Genomic DNA, 21,638 nt, shown 5'->3' on the forward strand with positions numbered 1-21,638 from the left:
GCAGTCTACCTCAAGCATCCCTCCCCAGCCGGGCCCACACTACACTCACCACACCACATCCCGCCCCCGAACACCCCCCCTCGTCCCTGACGGGCCGGCTTAGCCCCAGCCCAGCACTCGGGGGTACGGCTGATAGCACCCCTGTTCGGCGGGGCCGGCCGAGGACATAGCGCAACCGCCGGAGAGGGGAACCCCAGCGAGCCCCAGCGCACCCCCGCGACACGCACGCGCACTCTGGCGGACGTGCCCGCGCATGCGCACTCCCGCATCCCAGAGAACTACAGGCGCACTGACGAGGTTTGTCCCTATTCGTGTGCCGTCGGCGTGAGGGGAGGTGGGTAAAGCAAGATGGCGGCCGTGTCTCTTTGCGCTCGGGCTCCTCGCAGCCTCTTGTTGCCAAGGGCAGGTGAGTGTCACCGCTGCCGAGGGCCTGTGCCGCGGGCTAGGCTGCTCTTGCGCTCCGTGCCTGGGTGTCACTACGCCAGCCGCTTGCTCGCTCTACACCTCTGCTCTCGGTGTAGAGCGGGGCGAGGAGCTCACAAGGCAGCGTCTGAAAAGCAGCTGGCTGATAAAACTGTTTGCTGCAGAAAGGTCGGGTTTCTGCTTTCCTTTTCTTTAGGGAGCTGGAGTTTACAGCCCAAAGGTGGGATTGGCTCAAGCTGTGCGGTGTAAGCTGTACAGTAAGTTGTGTCATCGGAACTGTTAAATTTCAGCAAATGAAATGCCCCATTGGTTAAAAGTGTAAGTTCCTTTTATGATTTTTTAGGTGACCTTGACATTTTGGCCATGGTTTATAAGCATGCTCAAGTATCAGACTTATATTAAATCTTGTATTTTGGCCTTTGATGCCAAAACAGAACTTGCCCTTGAGTGTGGTGAGGCACTGGAACAGGTTGCCCAAAGCAGTAGTGAATGCACCATCCCTGGCAGTGTTCAAGGCCAGGTTGGACAGAGTCTCGTATGACATGGTCTAGGGTGAGGTGTCCCTGCTCACAGCAGGGGCTTGGAACTTGATGATCTTAATGTCCTTTCCAACCCAAACCAGTCTGATTCTATGATTTATAGTTAAATTGATTCAGCACATGCTCCTCTGTTGAACAAAGTGGGAGATGGCAAACAGGTTTTGTAGGTTGATAAAGGTGAGGAAGGACTTTAACATACTTTAGATTGGAGAGATGTGTCTTTTCAAGAAAAAGATTTTTCTGGTTTACTGTGGATATTTGAGATTAAATTCAGATGAGTGTTCATAAGCTTCAAATATGGATTGTAAAAGTAAACTTTCAGTGACAAATAGATTCTGTTTTGTGAAGAAATCCTACTGTACTATTCTGGGAAAGAATCCTGGTACAAGTCAGTGTTATACAGGAGCACAGAACTTTAAGCGGTGCTGCTCAGTCTGAAGGTGTCAACATGGGCTGTGAAAGCTGTATGGCTATGTTAAGCCATGAGTTACTCAATGTGCATTTTGATAGGCTTCCACACCATGTGGAAGGTCCTTTACTCACGAATCAGTGTGAAGATCTCTATCCTGCTTTCTTTGAGTCTCATAGATACCTTTAAACCTATTTTTAAAGCATAAAATAGTAGTCATTTGGCATGTGGCCGTATATTGTGGTGTCAATTTGTGACAGATCTTGTGCATTTTTGGAACAAGAAGAGGTGTATACCATTAAAGGTGTTACAGTATAAAGCAAACGACAACAGGTATGTGCAAAAAGGTGGGAGAATACAAAACTAATTGGGAGTTATTTGTTAGTCTGGCAGTGATAGCATCATGAAGAGCCAGTCACCAATATTATTTTGCAGAAATAACAGCAAAGAAACTGCAAAGTGGTTGAAAGATATTAAATTTTTTTTCAGATTAACTTTTTAATCGTTCTCATGTGGGCTGATTGGTTTAATAATGCTTTTTTCAACAGGTATTCACAGTGGACTGAAATCTTGTTGCTTTTAGGTTTTATATTGTAGGAACTGAAATGTGTTCCTATCTAGAAGTAACAGTGATAGTGTTAATTCTGTAAATATGAATGTTGATATCAATATTGTGTAATTTTTATTTTATTTTTTTTACAAACCTTTAGAAAGAGAATATGTAAACAAAGTACTGAGGAGTATGGGTCATCAAACTCGCTTCTTCAGTATCTCGGCATACCATGTAGCTTTTTGCATACTTGAAGGAATGCTGCTGGTGGTTATAAAGAACATTTTTCCACAAGTCTGCTTTTCCTAAAAAAGTAACAAAATCCTAGTTGTTAGAACACTACAAGAATGAAGGTAACAAGACCATTCAACTCTCTCCCTCAGTATTATCCTTTATGCTTGCGCTTGTACTGAGCTTGGTTAATTTTCACTGTCCAGGTACCTGTTACATAGCTACAGGCTTTATTCTGTACAGAGTATTCAGTATACACTAGTGATTTCATTTGCATGCATTTTCTGTTGTTGTCATTTAAAAAGATAAAAAGCAACCCTCCTCTCCAGGAGTTTTGAACTGGTGAAAACCTAGGGTATGGGCTGTATGTTTTTGTAGCCTGTGTCAGATTACATAGTGAGCACAGTGCGATAATGCATTTTAATATATGCTGTATTGGAAATCCAGTGAAATGACTGCTTCACCTTCACTGCCATTCCTCAGAATTATACACAAGGATTTTTGAGGGCAGTGTTAAATTAATGATAGATGATGATAGATAAAGCAGAACGTGAAGATGCATGGTCAGTGTGGCAGTGATGAGTTGGCACGTTCCTTAAAATTTCTCTTTGAGGTATTCTAAAGTTTAATATGAACATATTGTGTCACTTTTAAAACTGCATGTTAGGTTTTCAGACATTAATTGGATGCCACAGAGTGTGTACTTTTTTTAGACTCCAGCACATCTTTGACAAATGGTGTGATTTTTTTTTTTTTCTTAATGGGTGCTTATCATGGTGTATATTTTGCTTTTTTTTTTTTTTTCTCATAGTTAATCTCAAGGTCTCTGCTTCAGTAATGGATAGGACCTGCATATCTGCCACTTTTAAGACAGATACCATGCCCAGTTTAACTGTTCCTGAGCTTAGCTCTGTTTTGTAGGAACTGTTTTTAGGAAGTCATATACCTACTTGAAGTTTGTATTGGTAATATTTGAGTATATTTTCTAGGCATAATATATTAATTTGGTAAGTACAATATGTGTGATTGCTCTAGCTAAGTGAGTGTCAAGCTACCTTTCAGGACAAAATTGGGATGTGGTTTCTTTTATTATTCTAATTTGTGAGTTATAGAGAGAAGAGGGATAGACAGACTTTTAGATGGAGAAACACCTTCAGGCACTGAAATCTTGCTGAATTTTCTGGTTTGAATTATATCAGCTGATCTAATGAACTGTAATGTATGTTCAAACATCACTGGTCCTTTTCATCATGGCTACACCAGTGCCACAGTGCAACTGGTAACACCTAACCATATTGGAATAAAACGTACTCCTTCAGTGTACAAGTGGGATTTTGTTTTGTTCCTTAATGCATCTGTCATTCTGATATCAAACACTAATCTTGTTTTCATTATGGTTCTTGACACTTGGATTTCTGTGAGATTAAACTTGCTTATCTTTCTCCAAAAAATGCTTATGACCATGACTTACTAAGAGTTGGAGGGTCAGTTACTTAATTTCTGTTATATCCTCAGGCTGGTTTTCCAATGACAGCTCTTATGATCTCTTGTCAACAGTCAGATGTCTGTAGTGTGTTCATGCACTCTGTCTTTCATCTGTTCCTTTCTTCCTGTGAGCATGCACATGTAATTACACTAAAACACTTCTAATTTCTGAAATCTTTTACTAGCAGTTTGTTTCTTGCTTTTAGGTAATGTGGTTGGAGAGGACATATGTTTCTTCTTTTCAAAATCCCTATTGGAGTGACCTTGTCAATTTCTGTGAATATTCTAGTGATGTCATATTTTCATGGCTTTCATGTTTTCATAGCTTCTTGAGAAAAGGAACAGCTTTAAGGCAGTGCTCTTTGCATCATGAATCTGTCTCTTTGAATCTCTTCTCTTCATTTCCCTTCACTCAGAGCTATGATACAGGAGAGTTGCTGCTTCTTCCAGCATTTGGGTCTGATATATTTAGACCGAGATGAAAAGTCTGGTTAACTGCATCTGGAGTGATGTTGAGTTTTTTGTCTTTCAGTTCTGAGATCTGGGAGTAGGATGTGGATGTACTTGGGTGGGACCTGCCTGTAGCAAGTGTTCTTTATTTGATTAACCTCTGTACTTCACCTTGTACATCAAGTGCTAATTCTAGCTAGTAAAGCTTTATTTACTGTTTAGGAACCAGTAGCCTTAGTCTGCTCCTTTTGTATATCTTAGTTTGGTCTTTACCAACAGCTCCCTCAAGGCTGCTGTCCTCTGACCTATCCAGATGTCTCTGAAATAGCCTCTCAGGAGTCTTGACATGGGAAATGTTGCTGCGGGAGATTAGAGAAAATGGATCTGTAACAAGAGAAATAACATTAACTGTATTTTGAGACTGCTAACTTTTAGCTTATGTCACATGCTCTCTTCCGTTTTGTGTTGTAGGCCCTGGCATTTCTGTGGTAGCTGCAGCACCATCTGTGTTGCAGCAGAACCGCCGAGTTCATCATGCATTGATCCCTCATGGAAGAAGTGGACGATCATCTGTTAGTGGCATTGTGGCCACTGTCTTTGGGGCTACAGGTTTCCTAGGGCGATATGTTGTCAATCGTTTAGGTAATGTTCCCCAGGAGTACTAATTAAAAAAAAACAAACAAAAAACACTCTAATTTTTCTTCAGGTTGCAGGGTAATCTAGAAATCTCTGGCACTTTGGATCTTAACAGTGTGATGCTTCTGTAGTGTTTGGTCTATTAAAGTGTCAAGATATGGCAATTAGTGAAAACTGTTTTAATCTAGGAAATCTAGAAGCTTTAGAACAACCATTAAAGTCGTTAAAATAAGTTATTCTCCTAAAAGTACTATTTCTGAGTCAACTGTTTCTGAGGAGAGGTACAACACATATTTGACTTTTTCTGTTTTGGCCTTATTAGGACATTCTAGGAATTTGGGATTCTTTGAAATAATCCGTTTGAGTTCAAGTTTTAGATAACAATTATTGCTTTTTTTCTTTCCCCTTTCCATACAACTTAAAAAATGCAAATGCCCTTAGATGTGACACATTTTTAGGTATTGTAATATATTTATAGCACATGCTCTGATTTTTGTTGTTGTTAACAAGCTTAATACATGCTTCTCTATTTTGTCTTACAAGCCCAAATACTCAAGTGTGTCCTTGCTTAAGAATTCCAGTGATGTAGGTTCAAACATTTACTTCTATTCTACTTTTAGCCGTGCAGATAGCTATTCAAGATATCTGTGTTGTGTTTTACTGCCAGGGAAAAAGGAAGTTTTGTGTATTCAGGAGTTCATCTACTTAAAGTTATGTAGTTGTTTAGGATAAGTCAAACTTTATTTTGTGAATGTTTAGGTCGCATTGGATCTCAAGTAATCATCCCCTATCGCTGTGATCAGTATGACCTCATGTATCTGCGGCCCATGGGTGACCTGGGGCAACTTCTCTTCTTGGTAAGCCTTTTGCTTTGGCTTTAGATCAAATACAATACCATTGCTATACAAGGAAATCTGTTAATCATTCTTAAAGTCAGAACTCCAGCTATTGTTTAGCCTCTAAATGGAAATGGTGTGAAAGAGCTTTCTTTGATTATGCCTATTTACACATTATCTCATCTTTTTCCCATTTGATGCTCTGGTTACAGGAGTGGGACTGTAAGGACAAAGACTCTATCCGAAGAGCCGTGGAACACAGCAATGTGGTCATTAATCTTATTGGAAAGGAGTGGGAAACAAAGTAATTTTCCATTTTTTTTTTTTTTTTTTTTTTCCCCACCCTATAGATAGATTTACACCAGGTATTGGACATTGTAACCGCATTTTCCAGCATTTATACAGTATGCAGTGACTCTGACATTATACTTGGCTTTTATGGAAAGGCAAAACTGAAAATTTTTATATAAAAGTTCTTCTATTTCTTTAAATTATTAACTAAAGTCCTGGTTATGATCTGCTTTTGAAAAGTGCATTCTTTCTATGATTTTTTGGCCTACAGCTTTTGTTCTGCCAGAGAGTTCTATGTGCTGTTTTCACACACCTTACAGATGTTTAATGGATGCCTTCCTATGGCTGACAGAGGCTCACTAGTTTCTGTCAGCTCATATTTACATTATTACAGAAGTGGACGTTCATCCTGTCACTTTGGCATAGTGAAGAATTGTAGCCTACTAGAATAAGCTGTGATCAAGTTTTTTCCTATTCTCTGGCAAATGTTAATAAACAGGAATAGCTAATTAAGACTCTCTAAGATTAATAACGTAATTCCTTGCTAGAATTTTGGCACAAACACTATTAGCTACATAAGCATTTTTTTTGAAATAATTTTTTAAAATAGTTCCTTTTTGAGATCCATAAAAAAATCCTGTGTTTGTTTTAGGTTGAAAATACCTGTAATAGCCTAATGTGCATTTGGGATTTTTTCGTGTGTGCATGCAATTATATCTACTTTGTGTAAAGCCTTGTTCAGAACTGCCAGACAAAATGTCATTAGTTGTGTGATTTGCCTTTATAGGGTACATAATTTTGCTGTTGTAGTAGGCAGAAACAAATGCAGACATCAGTTTCATCTACATTTACAAGTCTAATGCCTTTGTTGCTCTTTTTTTTTGTGAAGTCATTTGATGTTCAAATTGCAGAATTAATAGTCAAATTGTATTAATAGAATTAGTAGTCTCATAGTGTACAGTTATTTTTCCTAAAATATGTGCTTGCCAACAGACTCGCTGTTTCAGCTGTTTCTCATCTAGTGAAATATCATACATAGTTCTGGGAGATGCTTTGATTTTGCATTCAAGTTTGTAGAACTGTTTTTTTTTCTGATAGTCACTTAGCTCCTTGTCCCACTGTTAGAGTCTATAACAAAGCTTATTATGGGAAAAGCCCACCAAACCTAAATTAAGTCTTGTGCATCTGACAAGTTTTTTTGAACTTTGAATCTTCCTCTTTGAGATAAAGGTAAAAATGTGCAAAACAGCTTGCCAAGATTGTTTGCGCTGTTGCTGAATTACGAATGTAAGGGTTCAAATGCTAATTGCTGTCAAAACAGGAGACGTTTCTTTGTAATGTGGAAGTGAGGAAAGAAAAGAAAGCCTGTACAGTTGGCCCAAGGACACTGTGGTATCTGTTTATCTTTCAGCTAAGTGTTTCTTGTGTACTGGCCCCTTTAAAATGTCTGGATTTGCGTAAAAAGTATGATTTGTGTAAGGGAGGTTTTCTTTCTTATTGAAAGGAAGTGTGGCGACAACAGCAAAAGTTTCATTCTAGTTAAAAATCCCCCAAATTTGTCACTCTGGTCAGTTTCAGTAGATTCAAATGCAAGGAATCTTTGTACATGTTAAAGGCTTTTGGATGTTCCATACCTTACCACTGTATTGCACATATGTTCTTAAGTTATTTTATATATCTTGGTATCAGTGGTAGTTCTGGAACCCTGATATAAATTCTGTGCTCCGTTAAACACAAGGTCAGACTAAATATTGTAATCATCCCAAAGTCTATGAAAAAGGTAAGGTTAGAAGTAGAGATCAGTCAAAAAAAGTGAAGTCTGCCATTAAATACTTTCCTCCTTGCCTAGTATTAGTTTACAGTCTCATCTGTGTATACTATGTTGTTTGAAAACTCCATAGTTACAGGAGGGATGTTGTTTGTTCTTGTATGTTTCTAAAATCTATTTTTGTGTGTGGAACAGGAGTGATGGTTCCCAGGATCAGATTAGTTATTGAAGGGTCAAAAATAACTTTTTATTTTTAAGGCTTTCTTTAGACTCCAGTGGGATCTGAAGAGCTGTGGGAGTAGATAAGGACAGAGAGAGAGGCATTTGGACAAGATGTTTGTTACCCAAAGAAAATGGAAAGGATGGAGCAGGGTGCTTACAAGGACAATATAAAGACGTGAGAAGTTAATTCTCTTTCTTGCAGTCTTGGGATAGTTGGAAACAATTTTGGGATTGTTGCCAGCCTATAGTGTTAGTTCTGCTTAGAGACAGAGCTTCTGTATGGTTCTTGATCAGATGCCAAACTAGATTAATAGTTGAACCCCCCACTTTAGGCCCCTTGAATGCCATAAAGTTAGTGAAGTCATTCTTTCTTCATGTTTCTCCTTGAAGTCCCTTACAGCTGCTATGAAATGGTTCTAATTGTTCTGTCAGTGTAAAATTTTCAATTTACATAAGCACCTGTGTATTCTGTGGTCTGGTTTTGTCTACTTCTGCAGTGCATCTGACCAAACTAAGGCTGCTAAGAATTTCTGAGCTCCTTTGTAGAGTATTTGAGTGCATCAAATCAAGTCAAATTTTGAACAAAGCAGGTGTAAAAAGACAACTTTGCTCAGATTTCAAGATGCAGCAGTTCTCTTTAAAAAAACAAAACAAACCTGCTTTCACTTGGAAAGAGCTTTCTGTTTGTCAGCGACAAGTGGGCAAGAGGATTTTTCATATTGATTTAATGTTAGCAGGTGAAAAAGCAGACAGTACTAAAGCTGTAATTGAAGCTTACCTTTGCAATTCACTTGTTTCTAGTTTTTGTTACCTGAAGAGTCCCTCATGAAAGGAAACCTTTTTAGAAACAGTGAGCATCAAGATAGGTTTTTTTGAAATAATTCAAGTAATACCATAATTGCTATTAAAGTAAAATTTGGTTTTTGTCTTGATTTAGAAACTTCGGTTTTGAAGATGAATTTGTAAATATTCCTAGAACTATTGCGCAGATAAGTAGGGAAGCTGGTGTGAAGACGTTTATTCATATCTCTCACCTGAATGCTAGCATGAAGAGTCCTTCCAAATACCTCAGGAATAAAGTAAGTCTGGAATCCTTTTGAATATATTTTCCAAGAGATGCCTTTTTTTTTTTTTTTTTCTGTTGGTTCCCCCCCCCCATCTATTCCTGCTGGGTCTGTTCAAAGGAAATTGGGGAATGAATTTACTATGGAATGTTTTCTGCAGCTTAGGAATTTCTGAGTTACTGTGATTATCAGAGCTAGAAATCCCCTTTAGTACTTCATGTACTTTGAAGGGAAATAGATCGTATATTACTGAAAACCCTTTCTTCTGTCCTTGAATATCTTTGCATTTAAAGTTGTTGTCATTAAGAAAGAGGAACGAGTTTGATGGTTTGGGATCAGATATCAGGCCTAAACATCTAAGGCTGGAATGACCTAGCAAAGTAAGTAGTTGATGCCAAAAAGAATGGTGCAGAGACAGATGAATATCATGATTATAGTTTTGGTATCTTTTTTTTTCCCTATTAGGTGGTATAATTTTTTATTATTGATTTTTATCCTTTTAATAGAACTGTTGTCCCACATTTTTTGTTTTGCTTGAGCTTATTGTATTCTGCCTTGTCTTCATTCTAAACGTTTTAAAAAAACAACACAGTTAAAATTTGGTAGCTCTCAACGTGTAACAACTCTATAGTATAGGTAAGCTTTAGTGTAATTACCATACCTATTGGAAAGTAGACAGCTGCCACTGAAATTTCATACTGTACTTAAGCAGTTCTTGGAGTGTTCTTATAATGTAGTAGGGCTTATGTAAACCTTTTGTTTTCTTCCAAGCTCTGATCTAATATAAGCAAGAAAAGTATTTAGGTTAGGCTTCTTTCTTTTTGAATTTAAATTTGTGTCACTTCACTAGTGAGGCTGTGTTATATTTCGAGTACAAGAAATGATCTACATGTTGATGGGACTTTTGGGATGTTCTGTGAGACCTTTAGCATAGCATCTCAAAGATCAAATGGCCAGATAAAAATAATTTTTGGGCTACTGATGGTATCATTTCTTTCAGTGCTGTAGTCAGGATGCATCATGTTCTGAAAAGGCATTCTTGTCTGTTCAGAATGGATCTAATGAATGTATTCATTTTAATTGAATGATAGGCTGTTGGAGAGAAAGCAGTGAGGGAAGAATTTCCAGATGCTATAATTTTGAAGCCCTCTGAGATGTTTGGGAGGGAGGACCGATTTCTCAATCATTACGCAAGTATGTATTGAAATCATAAAACCATGTACAATTTGTATACCTACCTATAGAGTACAAAGGGAAAATGTGATTTGCTTTTGAGAAGCAGAGAGGTATGTTTTTATCAGAAGTATACTGTATTTATTAGCTGAAGGTGTGTAATAGGAAACGTAATAAATTTTTACCTCATGACTGAATTCTTTCTGAGTCTAGTTAGTCTTTGCTATTTGTTTCTTGGGTGGTTTTTCTTAGTTTTGTTTTCTGTCTTTGGTCTGAGCTAAGATCTGGTCATCTTAACCCTCAAAATAGTTATCCCTAAAAGTAATTTTTCAAGATGGTATAATGCTCAAATGTAAAAATCAGCCTGAGCTGTTCTTGGCTCAGAAGCACCAGTAATGATTCTGATGTATCACCGACAAAATTGCTAGACAGGATAGAATGTAATCTGCTTCTATCTTGCAAAGTTGAGATATGTCTGAATCACTGTAAGTAAACAGTAAATACAGCCATTGCTGTTGAGAAAACTGTGTTGAAAACAGTGCTACTGGAATTGGATGGTAATTCTTTCCAAGTTTATGTTTTTAAAATGGCTAACTCAGTGTTCAGAATAGATGAACACTCAGGTGTAGTGCAAAATGTATTGGTTATTTACCTGAAAGAGTTCTGATTTTGTTCTCAAGTTATGTATGTGTCTTTCTGTCAGACATGCGCTGGTTTGGTGGTGTGCCTCTTATTTCTCTGGGAAAAAAAACAGTGAAGCAACCAGTATATGTAAGTTTTGAATAAATCAAAACAATCCCAAATCTTTTGTGTGTGCATGTGTGTTGGGTTTTCTAACTTTGCCCCCTGTAAATCACTTCTGAAAGAGGAGTGTGTGCATGCATTCCTGTTTTCTATTGGTAATTGTCTGAATTTGTTTCTTACAGGTGGTTGATGTAGCAAGGGCAATTATTAACACAATTAAGGATCCTGATGCTAAAGGAAAAACATATGCCTTGGCTGGGTAGGTTACTTTTCTGATTCTAATTAACTGAAGTACTTCTTTTTGGTGTCATTTTTTGGCATGCTGCACAGTACATTTAATTTCTCCATCCATGCACACAGTTTGAGCTACAATAAATTCCACCTCCTTTTTGGGAGGAAAAATGACTCAAGCTGTTATTGTGAGTACTCTGAAAATCCTAGTTTGGGCCCCGCTGCATTTAATGTTATGTACATGCACACAAAGAAATAGGCAGTCTTGGGAAACACCCTAGACAACGTGGATTTGGAGAAAATTATGCTAAAGTTGTGTGGAAGCCACCTGGAATTAGAACAGATAGAGACAGTGGATCTCTTGGAATATTTTTGTGTACACAAGCTCCAAGTCAGAATAGGTCATTAGCATTAAGAATAAACAACATGGCAGATGCCAAGGTAATGGGTCCATGTTTTGATGCTCTAACATAAGCACTGGAACTGGTCTTCATCTAACATATGTGGTAAAAGGAACATTAGCTTTATTGATAAACAGTTGCTAATTAGTCAAGGTGTAAATGATGCTGAACTCTTTTTTTTTTTCCTATTGCATGCGTATCTCTGTCTTCTCCCTCTTATACACTGAAAATGTGCCTAGTATCTGATTTTGCAAAAGGCTTATCTGAGATTGTGGTTTTTTTTCTGTTTTGTGACACTGTTGCAGTGACAGCTCTTTATTCCTGTAAAGCAGAGATCATTGCTGGTCTGTGTTTTTACTCATGTGATTTCACTTTCTTCAGTGCTGTCACTGAGCTGTTGAGGAAGATGTTATCCTGGTAGCTATGCTAGGTGTGCTGTATGCTCGGGAAGAGGCACCAAGCAGGTCTTCAAATTCTTTTGGGTCATGCTGAGGAGCTTCTGCTTAGAAACTAGCAAAATAAGAGAAAGAAGCTACCAATGGTCTGGAAGGGACAATAACAACAAGGTTAAGGAACTTGAGGTTGCTTTCAAATCACAGGGATGATACGAAGTGTCACATTAAAGGACAAGTGGAAACAAGGGGAATGCTACAGCCATTCAAACCTAATTTTTTATCAAAGAGAATACATATGTAGGTGTCAGACACAACTAAGGCAAAACCGCAAACTGTGATGAATATACTTATTTGAGTGACTATGGTATCTCTTGGGGCAACTTGAAGATGGGTCAATGTGTGTTCAAAGCTGCCTGCCACAAAAGGAAGGAGAGGCGCCTGCTTTTAGGTTCATCTTTGTCTCACAAAAACAACTGCACCAACTGCAGGAGAAATTGAGAACTGCACACAAAACAAAGCACTGTTTGCAGCCAAGTGGGAGGGCGGTTGCCTAGACTTTGTATGTATTCTTGCAGTTTTCAAGTCTTATATTTTGGCAATTTACTGAAGGCCAGGAGTTCAGTTACCAGGTTTCGGAGGCAGGAATTCAAACGAGGATGCCAGACTGTCACTGCAAGGAATACAGTTTCAGGCACATAGCAGTGACTGAAAAGACTTTGGTCTAAACCAAAGATCCAAATCAGTGTTGGAAAACCAAAGGAACTCTGCAGCATAACCCTTGACTAAATCTGTATGTTCTGGGTGGGGTTTTTTTTCCTTCCTGCTATGTGGTGGAATAGAGTTTTAACTGTGGCAGCTAGTGGTTTTTTACCTGTTCCCCTCTTTCCTTTGTGGCACTGGTTTTGCTTCCTCCACTCATTAAATCTTCTGCCTTGAATGTTAATGCTCGCTAGGGCTTGCTATCTTCTAGTATTGTGGTTAATGTAATGAAACTTTCGTGTGAAGTTCTATTCTTGGTGAAGTTGTATTGTTGATGTTTGCTGATTTGTAAAGGAACAAACAGTATGTATGTTTATTTTCACATTTTTACGTTTGGCTATAATGTATATTCTTATATGTCAGCCAGTAATCCAGCCGCCTGTATGAAGCTCATACAAAGTTTCAAGTGTTGAATTCTTTTGAATTCTGCCAAATACGCTGACCTACCTTTAAGTGTATCCATTACAAAGTTTTTTTCCTAATTTGCTTTTACAAGCTCAAGTAGCAGTAATTTGGGTTTCTGTTTTTTTCCAGTGTTTATCAACAAATTCTGTTTGTGGTCATTAGTACTGCTGTTCTTTTTGAAGTACATGTCATTTTTCATGCATGCAACCTCAGACCTTGATATCTCTGAGGTCTTGGGTTTATCAAACTGTAATTCGTGTTCTTTGTATCATAGGCTTGGATTTTTGGGCTGTGTGAAGTTTTGCATATGTAAGTCATACTCTAGCACAGAAGGACCTGGAAGTGCTGACTTTCAGAGCTGAACATGAGCCAGTTGTGCTCAGGCAGCCAAGAAGGCCAGTGGCATCCTGGCCTGTACCAGCACTGGTGTGGCCAGCAGGGCCAGGGCAGTGAGCATCCCCCTGTACTCAGCACTGGTGAGGCCACACCTTGAATCCTGTGCTCAGTTCTGGGCCCCTCACTACAGAAGAGACATTGAGGTGCTGGAGCGGGTCCAGAGAAGGGCAATGAATCTGTTGAAGGGTCTGGAGCACAAGTGTGATGAGGAACGGCTGAGGGAATTGTGGTTGTTTAGTCTGGAGAAGAGAAGGCTCAGGGGGGTCCTTATTGCTCTCTACAACTGCCTGAAAGGAGGTTGTAGTGAGGTGGTGGTCTATCCCAAGTAACAAGTGATAGGACAGAAGGTAACAGCCTCAAGATGCACAAGGGGACATTTAGATTGGATATTAGTAACAATTTCTTCCCAAAGGGTGCTCAGGCATTGGAACAGGTTGCTGAGGGAGGTGGTAGAATCACCGTCCCTGGAAGTGTTCACAGACTGTGTAGATGAGGTCCTCAGTGATATGGTTTAGTGGTGGCCTTGGCAGTCCTGGGGTGACGGTTGGACTTGATATTAAAGGTCTTTTCCAACCTAGCTGATTCTGCAGTTCTCTCATTCTTAGTTTTGACTAAGAACACACTTTATTCAGTATAACTGTGGTGGGTTAGCCTTGGCCAGCAGCCAGATGCCCACTCAGCTACTCACTTCTCCTAAACAGGACAGTGGGAGAAAATTGCATGAAAGATGTATGGGTTGAGATAAAGAAAGGGGGAGGTTGCTTCCCACTTATGTCATGGGCCGAACACATTCAAGTTGAGAAAACTTAATTTTATCTCTTGCCAATTTAAATAGATTTGAATAGTGTAAAATAAATTAAAAAAAATAGTAAACCAACACTACCTCCCTTCCTCCACCCTTTCCGCAGGCTCAACTTCAGTCCTTCATTCTTGAATCTTCTACCCCCTCACCCTGTGCAGCGCAGGGTTATGGGCAACAGCAGGTTATGTAGTCAGTCCATAACAGTTCCTTCCTGTTGTTCCAACTTCTTTACACTTTCCCCCAGCTCCAGCCTGGGCCTTTTCACAGGCTGCAGCCCTTCAAGAAAAACCTGCTTTAGCATGGGCTCTTCATGAGCTGCATGGGAATCTCTGCTTAGGTGCCTGCTCTCACCTTGATGTCTGCAGGGCTGTTTATCACGCTTCCTTTTCTCACTTCTCTGGGCCTTTGTGGCATTTTTGTCCTTCCTTAAATACATTTTCCGAGAGGTGCCACCTCTTGTCTGAGGGGCTCAGCTGTGCCCTCTGGTGGGTCTGTTGGAGCTGGCTGTCCCCAGCATGAGGCAGCCCCGACCTCTCCACATAAGCTACCCCTTCCCAGTGCTTGCTGGGTACCAGCCTTTCAGACCTAACCGATACCTCCTGTATGACATGGTAGAATACATAGACTCATAGAATTGTTTGGGGTTTGGGTTAGAAAGGACCTTAAGATCATCTGGTTCCAACTCCCTGCCATGCACAGGAACGCCACACACTAGACCATGTCACCCAGGGCTCTGTCCAACCTGACCTTGAACACTTCCAGGGCTGGGGCTTTTACCACTTCTTTGGGCAACCTGTTCCAGTGCCTCACCACCCTGACAGGGAAGAGCTTCTTCCCTATATGTAACCTGACCTTCCCCTGTTTAAGTTTAAACCCGTTGCTCCTTATCCTGTCACTACAGCCCTGATGAAGAGTCCGTCCCCAGCATCCGTATAGGCCCTCTTCAGATACTGGAAGGCTGCTGTGAGTTCTCCAAGCAGTCTTCTCTTCTCCAGGCTGAGCAGCTCCAACTTTCTCAGCCTGTCTTCATACGGGAGGTACTCGAGCCCCCTGATCATCCTTGTGGCCCTCCTCTGGACTTGCTCCAACAGCTCCATCTTCTATAATGGGGATGCCAGAACTGCACACAGTGCTCCAAGTGGGGTCTCAAGAGAGCAGTGTAGAGGGGCAGGATCACCTCCTTTGACCTCTGTGCAGTTTGCTTTCAAATCCAGTGATGAAACAATTTTGCAGTTTGTGACTTGCACTGTTACCATTGCTGATGTCAGATTATATGTTTTTCTAACTTAATCGTTCTTTATTTTAAACAGTACAGAATCTGGAGAGCCAGAATCTGTCTCTTGTGAGGAAAATGACATATCTGTCAAATTGTTTAGATTGAAGGAAGCAGGCCCTTGGTAGGCTTGGGGGTGGAGGGCTTTAAAATTTTTGTCTGTTGGTGCAAGTATTCAAGTACACCTAAATTACCTATAATTTTTGTTGCTTTTTCTTTAAGACCTAACCGGTATTTCCTGTACGACATGGTAGAATACATCTACGCGGTTTCCTTTCGAACCTTTATTCCGTATCCGCTTCCACGTCCTCTCTACCAGTAAGTGGGACCCTTCTTTCTCTAAGAACTTGGGATCCACCACGGAAGCATAAATGTCTGTTTTGTTGGTTAATTAATATTGCCAGTTGTTATTTAACATGGTAGGATTGTAGAAACTGGCTTTCTCTAGATACTTGTTAGCTAGGTTTGAGTCTTCAGCTCAGGCACAGGCCTCTGTTTGATGAGCTAGTGTGTGAAATGTATACTTGTAATAAGCTTAGTTATTTAGTCCAGAGTTACTGAATGGCTTTGCTGAGTCAACAAGTAGCAAAAGGTCCTAAGCTGGGACAATCAGTAACAAACTAAACAAATTTATAGTAACACCACAGGGAAAATCTGTGTGTATGTTACTGACCATAAGCCCTGACGGATTTTTCAGCAGCAGCTTAAGGTATTGCTACTGTCGGCTGTTCTTCCAGTCTAGTTAGCATTGCTTCCCTGGAAGCGGAGTTGGGGTAAAGGTGGGTATGGGTAATGATTGACCATCTAGTTCAGTCCTTTGTAGTGATTTGAGCCCAGGTTGGAGGTAAGTTTGTATTGAGATCTTGGATTGGAAATTTGAGCAGTGCAGTTGTGAGCAAGCATTTCTTTGTCTGTTTGCTATATAAGGGCAGTAACATCTTTAGAAGATGGTAGTGAATTGGGAGATAAGAAAGGAAAGGTGTAGCATCACTTCAGTTGACTGCAGTGGATGGATTGCGAAGGCTCTGTTCACATGCACTGAGCTTCTGCAGCTGTGCGTTTTGGCCTCAGAGGCCACATAGAAGCTTATATGCTCAATTGCAGCTACTGAGTAATAGCACATGAAGATGTGCAGTATAAATCAGCCTGGATATAGTCCTTAAGGCATAATCATATACTTTTGAAGAACTACCTCAAATAGTAAACGCCATTTCAGAAGCTGACCTCAGCATGGTTGAGATGTGTTAACGTTTGGGGTGCTGGTCCTCCTCAGTTTCAGTACAATGAGAGCTAATAAGCTAAAAAAGTCACCAGCTAAAAAAGAACCCTCCTACCAATCAGCTAATAGGACTCACTCCTCTAATATAATTCATGTAACTGATGATGAATAATGCTAGAACATCTGAAACTGTTGTGTCTGATCTGAACTGGCTGTAGAGGCATCAGCGCAGTGTGGCTAAGCTGACACAGAGCAGCTTATTAAAAAGTTACTGTTGAGGTGCTTATTAGTTTTAGTCACATTTGCTGAAGTTCATGTTAATGGGCTAAACTAGGTAGTATTTCGTATTTTTGAGAAAAGAGTGCATCTGAAAGCCTAGTTTTGTGCAGTAGCTTAGTAACCCTAATTTGCCAGGTGACCACTCCAGAAAGAGATTCTATCTCGAATAAATACTGTTGGTCCCAAGACACTGGGGAGGAGCTGTAGCATTATTTTACTTTCTCTGCCATATTCTCTTTCTTTCAAGAGAAACTTAATTTCTCTAAACTGCAAATATATACTAATCCTCATAATTTTTAATAGATGCAGATTGTTCCTGATTCCATCATCTTGTTTGTACGGCTGTTAACTAACTCAGTTGTCAGCAAGCATGTTTTCTCATGGAGGCATTGACTCAAACTTTGTGACTAGTTGGATTACGGCCTACACTACTAGGGAACAGAGTTCGGATGAAAGGCAGGGGCAAGACTGAACCCTCTGGTGTGTGGGGAGTTGGATATGGAGGTTTACTTTCCCTACCCAGCAACACTCATTTTTACTTAAATATCTGCTCCTCCATTCCCTTCCAAAGGAAAAGGAGACCGAATAATTCAGTAGCAAACAGTTGAAGTTACCAGAAGCACAACTAAGAACTTGCTGGCTGGCACGTTCACTACTCTAATGAATTAATAGCTTGTGAGAACAGCTACAGAACACGCTCTTGCTCACAGTCTGTTAAGTGCGAAATATTTTTACCAGTTCTTGTTTTCTTTTGTGCATCTGGATAATGACTATGCTTGTGTAATACTCTTTCTAATGACAGTTTAATTGCAAGATTCTTTGAGATGAATCCGTTTGAACCGTGGTTAACACGAGACAAAGTGGACCGGGTAAGTGTAAGACAATCCACAAATTCTTCTTGGAAAATGTTTTGTGTGTTTGTAACTTGCAGTTGTAGTTTTGCATTCAAAGAGTGCTGAAATGTGTGTACGTCATATGGTGTTGAATTTCAGTTCAGCGGCTAGAATTTGATTATAAAGACTTTCAGACTGTTTGGATACTGTGAAATGTATGTATGAATGTACTCCCCACTTTTATGTAACTAGTGAGTTTATGTACCTCTAGATGCATTAAAATAATTTACACCATCCAGATAATGATGTTTTTAACAAGCTGAATTGACAATGCTGGATACAGCTCAAATTCTAGAGTGCATTTCTTGTGAACATGTTGCAGCTTTATGTTTATTCCTGACTTCTCAGTGTCTAAGTGGGGGTGGAGGAATAACTTGCAAAAACCAACCGCAAGTGAGGAAAAAGTAGGATTTAGCAAGTATTAATGTCAAAACTGTTGGCATATGTGTAAGTTAGCAAAGATAGTCATGTACTCTGACAGTCTCTGAGCTTGCTGCTCTCTGAAGGTTGCAGGTACTCTCCCAACTATTTTGCAGAGTTGGAACTCTAATGTCTTTGTGATGCTGCAGTATTAATAACTTATTTTGACCTGATTTTCCCCAAATTAATTTGAGATAGAGTACTACCATGAATCTCAGGGAACTGAGTCTTATACTTAGCACTGCTTACTGAATAGCTATAAGCAATTAATTCCTGTGTTATATTTCTCCATCTGTGAAATAAACTGGTTTCCTATTCTGTTTGGAAATAATTGTGGAAAGCTGTGGATAGTATGTGTAATAAAGGAGGTAAACTTACAGTCTAGTGTAATTCTGTGCCCCCCCAAAACCACTGACTCATCCCCCATACTTGAGAGAGTTGGCATCATAGTTCTATTGTCTGTATTTACCCAGGATGTAGATCTAACATCTCCTTCCTTCTAGCTGCCTTTGTAGTTTCTAGAGATATGTTTCATCCAAATCATTAAAACTACTGCAGTTAGCTATAGCATTGGTAGTGTAAGAGAGTTTCCCCATGTCACTTCTGTGTCTTGATTGTTCCTCTCTCACAGCTTTTCATCCTTAAGTAATCTACACAAAATTAGATGTGATTGACTTTTGAAGACCTTTCAAGGAATAACAGCATAAGAGAAATCCCTGTTTTCTAAGACATAGGTCGTATGTGTTGTGAATATGGTAATGGACTTAAATATTTGTTCTGTACAGGACCCTGTTCTAAACCATGAACAGAGAAAAACAACCTACCAAAGGTGATAATTCAAAGTACATTTTCTTGACAAAGCAGAATGTATATAATTGCAGTTCAAATATGCACTTACAAGTTTGGCTTGATTCTGTGGTTGCAATGCAGTAATCTTCCTGATAGTGTGCACCTAATGGAAAAAAAAAAATGAAGACACTTTCTGGATATCTCACTGCTATTTATTCCTGAATCTAAATCTGAAGCCTGAAAGACTTTTTGCTGGATGCAGAACATCTGTGTCTCCGGTCGAATTACATTTGGTACACAATACCTTGTGTAATTATGCCATAGTTCTGTAGGGCCACACTGAATCTTTTCGTATTTCCGGAGGAAGACACTGAGCCAAAAGCAGTCAAGGAACTGGGACTGACACACAGTTGGCTGAGTCCACATTTGTGTTTGAATAGGTCATTAGATCTACTACAGGATGCGGCAGTGTGTTGTATTGCAGCGTTCTTTCTTGGGGGAAGCATTCTTAAACCAGCAGCCTTAAAACTGTAGTAGAATCTCCCAAGGGCTGCCATTTGTAGAAAATTGTTTTGAGGCATACTAAAATGTTTCTAGTACTGTGGATTTATACTACTTTGTTTCCATAAAAGAAAAAAGGTGATAGGAGGCGTAAGTACACAATACTTTTTTTTAGTGTGCCCTAGATTGTGTTGGGTGTAATGCTGTTTATTCCATCAAGTCAGTTACTTTTTTTCTTCTTTCCTCCCTCTTCCCCCTCCCCCCCCTTTCTTCTTAAAGTTTCATACAACAGACATGAAATTTCCTGACCTTCCTGGTTTGGAAGACCTGGGTATTGAACCAACGCCTCTAGAACACAAAGCCATTGAAGTTCTGCGCCGTCACCGCAGATTCCGCTGGTTGGACGCTGAGCTAGAGGAAGCAAAACCAGCTAAGACCTGTCCAGTGTAACAGCTGATAAGGTGGTTTCTTGACACTTGTTAAACTGCATTTTATGATCCAGTTTGTTTGGAGAACTGTGTACATACGGAGTAAAATACATTAATCACGTAAACTATATTTCACTGGTGTTGTCTTTTCAGTTATGGAAGTCTGTCATTGAAATGCAGTTTTTCTCTTTAAAAGGTCATGCAAATAAATTGCATATTGTTGCTTAGCTGCTGAACATTAAAATATTTTGAAGATTGGGACTAGAGGGAATGTGTCTTAACATGAGCCAGTTTCTCCTTTGGCTCTCAAAGTAAACATGTCACTCTTCTTCAGTAGGTGCTCAAGTGATTTGAAGAACATTGTAGTTCAGGACTATGTCACCTAGAATATGGTCTTTCCAACAGGGATTGCTGGTACTGCCACCTATTCAGTTTATGAGCTCTCAGATAAAGACCAGTTTTAAGTTCTTGACTCTTCTGAGCTTTGTTTTCTGAACTGAGCCCAGCCCGGGTAGAATATACCAACCAAAATGGCAAAAGCTGTTTTTAAGGTCAAGAAGTGTCAATCAGACATGTAAACAAGTTATTACGTGTCATTTGATCTCTTGTGATAGTTATATGTGCTGCCTGTCATAGACATGAGAAAATGTAATTTCTTCCATATTTTCATGAGGAAGTCTTAACTGTTTTTTATATGCCTAAGTCTTTAATGTGCTGGGACATCATCTTTCTTTCAGTAAGAGGGTGAAGCATTGCTCTCTATTTTCAATCACTTTAAGATCAAAGGAAGATCTCTGCCTGAATTTGATCAAATCTTTTTGTTTCTATATCAAAAAAGTTGCTGGAGTTGTTTTTCACATTCAAAGCACAGCTTTTCTAGTGTCTTCATTTGCACCACAGACTACTCCTACAAGATCTTAATTCAGGTAGCCATTAGATGGAGAACATGCAGGTGATGAACACCCATGAAAAGTCTGCTTTATGCAGCCTGCTCCGTATCAGGTAGGAATACAGGTAAACTGGAGTGTTACATTAGTGCTCAGCTGCCTCAAGTTTGATTTTCCACAGTACTTGGCTTTACACAGCATTTCTGCTTCCTACCTTGTAGAAACTACAGTGTGGTTTCTCATTATTTATCTTTCCAATGCAATTTCTTTAGGGGTCTTGAGTGTAGTAATTAAATAAAATCACTTGTAATACAGTCTAGCAAAACTGCTATAATACAGCTTCACCAGTGATTCTTATTCTATTTGTTTATCAATGAGATCTTCCTTCTTATTCTATTCCTAGTTGCTCAGATTGCAGTAATTATTCAGACAATCTACAATTTGTGAAGTACTGAACGTCCTTAAATGTGTGGACTCGAGGTTTGTGCTGAAGACCCTTGGGTGTCAAGCAAAGTGTATGGAAGAGGGGAAAGGGGGCTGTTGTTTTCCACCCTCCCCACAAGAGGTCACTGGTAGAGCAGAAAGCGGCAGTGGCCTTTTAAGTGCAATGGGTGCTGCTGCTTTTTGCGCCGTGTATCCTGCTCGGACTTTGCGGTTTCTCATCTCTCTTTCTTGCCTGCTCGAAGCCAGAAGACTGTCCAGAAGGGCTTTTTTCAGGGCAGGCCCAAAATTGTACATT

At 39.7% G+C, this 21,638-nt stretch overlaps 1 protein-coding gene across 1 annotated transcript; it reads left to right on the forward strand.

Moving 5' to 3' along the window:
- The first annotated feature begins 268 nt into the window (after positions 1-268).
- NDUFA9 (NADH:ubiquinone oxidoreductase subunit A9) lies at positions 269-20,142 on the forward strand. Its single transcript, XM_062615537.1, has 11 exons — positions 269-406; positions 4,559-4,729; positions 5,483-5,580; positions 5,772-5,863; positions 8,778-8,919; positions 9,996-10,098; positions 10,781-10,848; positions 11,004-11,080; positions 15,706-15,801; positions 17,784-17,850; positions 19,864-20,142. The coding sequence occupies exons 1-11, from the start codon at positions 349-351 to the stop codon at positions 20,032-20,034; spliced, it is 1,143 nt and encodes a 380-aa protein (XP_062471521.1). The 5' UTR covers positions 269-348; the 3' UTR covers positions 20,035-20,142.
- The last annotated feature ends 1,496 nt before the right edge of the window (positions 20,143-21,638 follow it).

The sequence above is a fragment of the Pezoporus occidentalis genome, unplaced genomic scaffold, assembly GCF_034315485.1.
Source record: "Pezoporus occidentalis ecotype Australia unplaced genomic scaffold, CSIRO_AGI_Poc_V1 ctg182, whole genome shotgun sequence".
Lineage (NCBI taxonomy): Eukaryota > Metazoa > Chordata > Aves > Psittaciformes > Psittacidae > Pezoporus > Pezoporus occidentalis.

Bases quoted from the DNA above. Each gene is read 5' to 3' on its own strand.
- NDUFA9 (XM_062615537.1), top strand. From the start codon at position 349: ATGGCGGCCGTGTCTCTTTGCGCTCGGGCTCCTCGCAGCCTCTTGTTG. The intron at 407-4,558 runs GTGAGTGTCACC...TTTGTGTTGTAG, and splicing joins CCTCTTGTTGCCAAGGGCAG to GCCCTGGCATTTCTGTGGTA. The intron at 5,864-8,777 runs GTAATTTTCCAT...GTCTTGATTTAG, and splicing joins GGAAAGGAGTGGGAAACAAA to AAACTTCGGTTTTGAAGATG.